We start from the raw sequence: 8,215 nt of genomic DNA on the forward strand, positions 1-8,215 counted from the left end.
GTAAGAAAAAGAAAAAAGAAAAAAAAGAAACTTGCGACACACAACTGCCAAATTGCAACGTAGACTTTAATCGTGATTATCGTCTATCGCGGTATTGTATCACGAGTTCGTAATCTTTTTAGCATAAGCGCGACACGACGATTTCTATCCATCGATCGCCGAACGAGAGTGAAACGCGACGGGGTGCGACTTTTAAACGCGATCTCTTTGCCAACAGCTGCGCGAAACGAAGCAGAAGTGAAATCATAAAGAACGCGATACTGCCATGCACCTAAAATATGAAAAAAGTAAGAAAAAATGAGAAAAAAAGAAGGAACGGAGAGTTTTATGCGAAACAAATCAACGAGTCAGTTCGATCCGGCTTCACACAGTTCAGCTTTACGTGCGCGAGAAAAAAGTAACAATACAGTTCCAACGGTGTTCGTTCGATTTTTCGTACCATTTAGCGTGGAAACGGACTTTTCGATTCCCTTTTATCGTCCAGTTTTTAGATAGGCCAGGCGTAGCCTCGCAGGGACACACGACTGTTCCCTCCCCAGGGTTTTTCATTTTTGATAGTTTGCTATGTACATAAAACACCGCACGAGACATCGCGAACATCACGAGATCTCGAAAACCGTTAGTTTTTGCGGGGCCGTTTTAAAGAGTACACCGAATTAAAAACGGTGGCAAACTGAAGCTGGCACCACACAGAAAGGATGAAAGAAAGAAAAAAGACGTCGGTGCGGTAAAACTGAGTTCCACCGTGTGGAATCAGCTTCAGCGGTTTTATTATAAATATTTATGTATTTATATGTGTATACATATCCTTCAAATAAATGTAATATGTGTTTGAAAAATGTTGATCATTCGAAATGGTGCATAACCCTATGTGAGAAAGTAGAAAGCAAAGCCGAGCTCGACGAAAGAGCAAAGCCCAAGCAATACTCTACTTTTTTTTTTTTCCTCTCTCTTTAATTAAAACGCGAGTTCTCTATCTTCTAAGGGACGACAGTATTGCCGACAAAAAGGTACGTTCGTCGACGAGAAAACGATAAAAAAGAAAATAGTATAAGTACTTCTCTTTATTATTTACACTCTGTCGATATCGAAGATATACTCTTCCGTATGTTCGTTTATACAATCGTGTGTAATAAAACCTAACAGTGTTAAACTTTCATCTCGGAAATTGCATCGCTCTCTTCGCAGTAGAAATAACCTCTCCGGGTACGACTGTAAATAATTCGGTCGTTTCTCGATGTACCTCTCGATAGAAAAAATGCCCCCTCTCTCTCTCTCTCTATGTTATCGTGAAAAAATCCCTCTCGATTCCTATCCAACCATCCATCTTTCTATTCATAGCTACATTTTGGTCTACGTCATCACAATTTCAAGTATACAAATAATATGCCTCGGCTACAATGGAATGTCCTGGTTGTGCTTACAATTGACGCTTACAAATCTCTCGTCTACGCTAATTCGGTGATCACTTGTCGAACGATGTAGTACAATTTTAATGATAAACGCTGAACGAACATGTTATGGATCATGCTTGCTACATGAATTGTTTTCTTTCGTTTTTGATCGATTAGCTGAAGTGATCCGAAGGAAAGCTTATTGCCAGTTCCTAAAGAATCTTCCTATTTATTTTGATATTATTCGCCATTTTTCTACTCGGTATTTATAAACGATCGGTTTCATAAATATATCGCCGTGAAACGATCATCCTGTGCGCGTTAAGTGTTCGTAAATATTTCATTGATCGATTGAACGAATTCGCTTAACGCCAACAGAATTTCGCAAGTAAATATATAATAGTTCGTTTAAACGCAAGAATATCGATTTATATTACATCTTATAAAGTTGCATTCATATATAATATATATTTCACACTTTCTGTATAGTAATGACTAGCTGTCTACAGCTGTCGTCTGTAAATAATTATGGCCACCTTAGTTATGTGCAGGTATAATTGTCCTTTGCCATTCGTTATTTTGCGCACATACATATGACCATAAGTAGTAAATAGTAAACTGTAAAGGTAAAAAAATGTAATCTAATGCACCTTAAATTTCTCAAAATGTTAAATGCATTTTGATATAAAGACTTTAATAGACAATACAAAACATTATTTGCGACTTTCAGTCAACAAATAGTACAGAGTCCAAGTTCTTGTAAGCAAAGGTAAATTGCAATTTGATGGAAAAGTATATCGTTGATAGATACAGGCAAACTACTACTATTTACATGTACAACAGAATTACAACAAATGAATTCGATGATTTTCATTCGCGACAGATATAAACTTTTAAATGCACTATTTTGACGATGAATTTGAAATATCCTTAGGAATATATCCGTATCCTGTGTCACGTTTTTTTTTTTTTCATAGATATTTTGTTCTGTAAAGACATGGACAGTTCCTTAAATAATCCGTAAACCAAGATGATATCCACTGTTACCCAGAACAATGCATTTGTACAATTTTAAAATGGCAAAAATGTTTTGCACTAGCGCAGTGTTCCTTGCTTGCTTCTGACAAAGTCCACAGATGAATACAGTCTTGGAGCACTTATAAGAACACTTTATGACATGCATGGTTTTCAGAGATCACATAGGTGCATAGTCCAACTGAACAGTTAGATGCCTAACTCCAACTGCTTGGAAAATCATTTGAGTATGTGCTACAACATATTTAGGCTCTACTGTTCTGGCAACTTCTAATTTTAAACACCCGACATACACGTCCGAACACAGTGTCCAAAAGTGTGGATCTTGTACACTGTATACTCCAGCCAATTGAGTCACCTTGTTGTAACACTGAGGTAAAACGTGATCCAATGCAACTGGTTGTCTTTGCATCAATATCTCCCATGAGTCTTTCATTAAAGACAGTATACTTAAAACTATCAATACTGCAATCAGCATGGAACAAATTGGATCAGCTATGAACCAACCAAACAGATGCATCAGCACTGCTGATATGATCACACCTACAGATCCAAGAGTATCTGCTAGAATGTGCAAGAAAACTCCCTTCATGATCTGAGAATTTGTACCACCGAAAGAGGGATCAACTTCAATGTCATGATGATCATGACTGTGACTATGATTCAAGTGAGAATGTGCATGACTCGAATGAGAATGACCATGCCCATGTCCCATTCCATGGCCATGTCCATGCCCATGTCTGAACACATACATTCCTACTAAATTAACTAGCAATCCAAGAACAGACACGACCAGAAGTCTTTCGTGTTTCACTTCTGGAGGTTCAATGGCTCTTTCAACAGCCTCTGACATAATAAAGAGAGCAACAAAGAATAGAAGTAGAGCATTGACAAGGCCTCCTAGAACCTCTGCTCTGACATAGCCATACGAGTAGCGTTCGTTTGCCCTCCATTTTGTTACAACAGATGCAGCTAACCCACATAATAAACCGGTACAATCAAAGAACATGTGAAAACTATCTGATATTAAACCCAAGCTGTTTGTCCATATTCCATACACTAATTCAATGCAGGCAAAAGATAAATTTAGCAACAGAAAGAGAAATAAATTCCTGGTATTCTTATCAGAAAATATTAAACGTTTCCATCCCAACAGCTTCTCCTTTATCCGGCTGCCAAGATTCCTCGAGTCTTTGTGCGAAAGTGGAAGCATTTTCTCCGACACCAAAACTGTTTTTACAGGTGAAGTTTATGCTGAAAATAAAAAGAATATTTATTTGGTAACTCAGATTTCACATATGTCCATAAAAAATATAATTTTGCTAAATGAACATGCCAATTAATTGTATTTACACGTTAAAATAAATATTCAAATACGAATCTCTAACTCCGACGAAAACGATCACACTATATCGTTAAAAATATGTCGAATATAAGTAGTTTACGATACAGCTGATTAACGACACCCCCCGTTTATGTATTGACACATATTGATAGTGACAGAAATTCGTTTTTTGAATGAAACCCACCGTCTAAAATTAGACGCCACGTTGTCGGCAATTATGCTATTCAATCTGCTCACTTATCAGTAACAATTCGTACAGAACAAAAACATGAATGACACGTCGCAATGGTGAAAGGTATCTTAACCTAAATGGAGTATAACTTTCGAAGAAGACATTACCTTCTGGAATAAAACTAATTACGAATAAACGTCCGTGATTGACCTAATTACACCGAAAGGTATTCTTAACGCGAATACATTTTGTGAATGGGTCAAAGATGTGCAAAACCGGGACTTGAAAACACACGGCGTGGCGCCATGCTTCTCACGCTACAGCCACTCCTGAGCGACTGACAGCTAGATCCGATGCTACGCATGACACGTGCAAAGCATTTCATTAATTTACCTCATCGGTGTTACGATGGAAGAATTAATTTTAATCCAGCAACAAATTTATCCACCTATAGTTATATTATTTTTTAAATTTTCCACTATTTTTTTAGTAGCGGTATTGATCAAAGTAGTAGCTTAGAGGGCACTGAATGATATAATCATTGGAGATGGCGACGCGCGCACTTCCGTTTTCTTTCCGAGTCGACAGCCATCATGGTGAGTATTCGGGAGAGAGAAGTTTTCTTTTCAATTTAATCGTATTTACTTCGAGTTAAGTTGTGAGTGTAAGAGGAATTTCTATTTCGTGTAGTGCAGTGTTTTCATTTTTATAGTAAATTCAGAAGTTTCTTATGCATTTGATGCGTGGCTAAGTGGATAACCTTACCTAGTGATTTTATCCACATGGTGTATACAAAACGCAATTATAATATTTTATTCTAACGCAATAATATTTAGGTGAAGTATGTTGTAATTAGATTCTTAAGGTCGTGTAAATCGTTACGTACCGTAAAAAATAGGAATTTGTTTTGGTTTCGTGACAATGTCAGTACCTAACCCCTTATTCCTTACTTCGATATTCTGTCGACACGTAAAAAAATTATCGAAATAGTTACGAATGTTGTAAAATGTGTTGCAGATGAATAGATACTTTTCAAAGTAAAATATCGCGAAAAAAATCATTCTAGATTAACTTCGCGACTGAAAAATGGTAATATAACGAGCCTGGTTGATGCGCAATATTTAAACAATACTCGATTTCTTTGAACATTCGATTATATTTTCCTTCGTATTTCAGCCGCCTAAAAAGGATACAAAGGGATCTTCCAAGCAACCACAAAAAACACAAAAGAAGAAGGAGGGAGGATCTGGTGGCAAGGCCAAAAAGAAGGTTTGTATTACAGCTGTTTCATTACACCCAGTCTTACATCCAGATTAATGCATCAAAAATATTGAATGATGAAGACCTGTTGTCTTGATATACAGTGGAAGCAAAAAGCTGATTTAATGAGACTGATGTTATCATCATATAATAATATCAAGATGTAAATGAAGTTTATCCCTGACATCTGTCCACCTTTTATTGCAGAAGTGGTCCAAGGGAAAAGTACGCGACAAGTTAAACAATCAAGTGTTGTTTGACAAAAGCACATATGAGAAACTGATAAGGGATGTACCACTGTGCAAATTGATCACACCATCCATAGTTAGCGAAAGGTTAAAGATCCGCGGATCGCTTGCCAGGAGGGCATTGATCGAATTGCAACAGAAAGGACTGATTAAGCAAGTTGTACAGCACCATGCACAGCTAATTTACACGCGTACTACCAAGGGTGACGATCCGGGTGTGTAATTCGTTCATACGCAATGTACAATTACGTTTAATAAAAAATCGAAAAAAACCCAAGCACGTCGATTTATTTTCCGAACGAGGAGAAATTCTTCACCAAGTCCAACGAATTCCGTATACAACACGAACATGCTTGAAAGTCGAACTGATATCGTTGCGAAATCGTACTCGCGAATCGACCGTTCGTTGTTTTCAAATATAATGGCTGTGTTCGAATGAGACACGGATCTTTTCCTCTGCCCCGTTCCGTACCAGGTACAGGCTGGTCTCGACGCTCAAAATTCTAGTGCACACAGCTATTTGAAATGACAGAACGGTTCCCCGACTCGGGTTCATCGATGTGATACTCTGTGAGGCATATTTCTGCTCCTGAACGGAGTGCCAACTGCAGATCTGTCGCGACAAAATTCTGATCGAATCACGTTCAGAGGGAAGTCTTAAAGAGAGGGAGAAACTTGTCGCGATACAGGGTAAGCACAAGTATGAGTTGCTCGGTGTGAAGAACCGAAAGGAGGGGAAAAACGTGTGCAAGGAAGGTAGAAGAGAGGGAGAAGAAGAACCAGTTATCTGTTATCAGGATCGGAAGTCCAATGAAGATCCACTGGCATGGCCACGCGACTCAGCCCCCGAAATTCGGAGGTGAACGCTCTTGAGCAGCGGGGCTATCTTATTGGCAAAAAAATCGGACAGGTTATTTATCCCCCCCCACCTGTTCGTTAACATCTTCCACTTCTTACTTTCTTCACTCTACAACATTGTTTCGTATATTTCTTTTCATTTTATTCTCAACCGTGCGCTCCCTTTGATGTTCTCCCCGTAATCTCATCTCCTTCGCAGAACGATTTACCAACACACGTTCTTTATACCACGAACTGTACATCGTACCTCGCCTTTTTACTTCCTCTTCTTCTTCTTCTTCTTTTTAAACGATCATTTCTGAAGGCAACTTTGTAAACGTTAGGGCTCGTATGCAACCGTGCACCTGGCCGAATACGTCGACGGTTCGAGCTCAAAGAAATTGCGATTAGCCTGTAAGATATTCGACAAAGAGAAAGCGCCCCTTGATTTCCTCAACAAGTTCTTTCCCCGTGAACTCGAGATCCTGACAAAGATCGAAAATCCCCATATTATCCAAGTAAGACTTCCTCACGCAATAAGAACGAGAACAAAAAAGAGAAATCTCTCCCTTCAGCCGCTCAAGGAAGACTGTATTACACTCCTTGGAAATATATCGTATAACGAGTGCAAAAAAAAAAAAAAAATTACAGGTGCACAGTATATTGCAGCGCGGTCCAAGAGTGTTCATATTCATGCGCTACGCCGACAATGGTGACCTCCTGGACTTTGTTACGAGGAACGGTGTTGTGCCGGAGCAACAATCCAAGCTTTGGTTCAGGCAGATGGCTTCCGGCCTGCATTACCTCCACGGGAAGAACATTGCCCATCGCGACCTCAAATGTGAGAACATACTCCTGTCCAGGAAGTTCAACGTGAAACTGGCAGACTTCGGTTTCGCGAGATTCTGCGTCGACCACGACGGTAGGCGCGTTCTCAGCGAGACTTATTGCGGCTCCGCGGCCTACGCTGCGCCGGAAGTCGTTTCCGGCACCCCTTACAATCCAAAGCTGGCGGACGTCTGGTCCTTGGGGATAATCCTGTTCATCATGCTGAACGCCTCCATGCCTTTCGACGATGCCAACTTGAAGAAACTGCTGAAGGATCAGATATCGAGGAACTGGATGTTTCGATCGAGAGTACGGGAAACGGTGTCTGTATTAGCGAAGAGTATAGTTAAGCATATTCTAGAACCGGACATTACGCTCAGGCTAACGCTGGAAAGAGTTCTGGGCCACGAGTGGGTGCGTACGAAAAAGGAGAAGCCCAGTTCTCTTACCGGTCGATTAGTGCACTCGGCACCGCCTATTCACGCACAGGTAATTTATTCGTGTAATTTCACCTCGTTGCCTTGCGATAACGTGACAACTTGTACGACTAGACTTGCGGAGGTGGAGGAAATTTGGTCGGAGCAGGAGCTGCAGGAGGTTGCAACGTACCTGTGGTACTGAGAGGACTACCGTCGTTCAAGAATTCGGAGAATCAAAGTCAGGGTAACGCGGTCAAGTGTACGGACAAACCGGGGAAAGATACACAGTTGTCCGTGGTTGAGTGAAGAAACAACGGGACCGACAAGGATGAACCAGCGTCGTTCGCGCGTCGACAAACGGTGCACAGATATTTTCTGGGCATCTCGCAACGCACGGACGTTTATAATGGATTTTTTTTACTTTCCTGATTATTGTCGATCTATACATGGTTTTTAATAACGCATACTTTAATAAAGGAATTTTAAGATATTAACTGTATGGTGTGTTGTTGTATATGTATGTATGTACATATGAATATACCTAGAACGGAAGTGATAATAATTAAGTTTATTGTACAACTAGAGTCTATTAATATACAAAACTATAATTTTTTGATTACACGTCTCGAGCAACGTGACATTATATAATATAAGTAGATAATATGTAACGATACAGG

The 8,215-nt window shown here is 39.7% G+C and overlaps 3 protein-coding genes across 4 annotated transcripts; 2 read left to right on the forward strand and 1 right to left on the reverse strand.

Moving 5' to 3' along the window:
* Positions 1–2,508: 2,508 nt before the first annotated feature.
* LOC108572980 (zinc transporter 7) lies at positions 2,509–4,146 on the reverse strand. The gene is made up of 2 exons (XM_017935329.1): positions 4,114–4,146; positions 2,509–3,683 (listed from the first exon to the last, which is right to left on the reverse strand). The coding sequence occupies exon 2, from the start codon at positions 3,640–3,642 to the stop codon at positions 2,590–2,592; it is 1,053 nt and encodes a 350-aa protein (XP_017790818.1). The 5' UTR covers positions 3,643–3,683; positions 4,114–4,146; the 3' UTR covers positions 2,509–2,589.
* A 356-nt stretch (positions 4,147–4,502) lies between these two features.
* Positions 4,503–5,725, forward strand: LOC108572926 (40S ribosomal protein S25). 2 transcript variants are annotated; one of them, XM_017935269.1, is made up of 4 exons: positions 4,587–4,604; positions 4,964–5,035; positions 5,123–5,215; positions 5,414–5,725. In XM_017935269.1, exons 2-4 carry the CDS (start codon positions 5,033–5,035, stop codon positions 5,675–5,677), a joined length of 360 nt encoding a protein of 119 aa, XP_017790758.1. In that variant the 5' UTR covers positions 4,587–4,604; positions 4,964–5,032; the 3' UTR covers positions 5,678–5,725. The 2 variants fall into 2 exon arrangements, with proteins under 2 accessions (XP_017790757.1, XP_017790758.1); XM_017935268.1 differs by lacking the exons at positions 4,587–4,604; positions 4,964–5,035 and adding an exon at positions 4,503–4,542.
* Positions 5,726–6,280: 555 nt separating this feature from the next.
* On the forward strand, positions 6,281–7,844 carry LOC108572986 (testis-specific serine/threonine-protein kinase 2-like). The gene is made up of 3 exons (XM_017935334.1): positions 6,281–6,364; positions 6,943–7,608; positions 7,671–7,844. Exons 1-3 carry the CDS (start codon positions 6,281–6,283, stop codon positions 7,842–7,844), a joined length of 924 nt encoding a protein of 307 aa, XP_017790823.1.
* The last annotated feature ends 371 nt before the right edge of the window (positions 7,845–8,215 follow it).

This window comes from Habropoda laboriosa, unplaced genomic scaffold (genome assembly GCF_001263275.1).
Source record: "Habropoda laboriosa isolate 0110345459 unplaced genomic scaffold, ASM126327v1 scaffold102, whole genome shotgun sequence".
Taxonomy (NCBI): Eukaryota; Metazoa; Arthropoda; class Insecta; order Hymenoptera; family Apidae; genus Habropoda; species Habropoda laboriosa.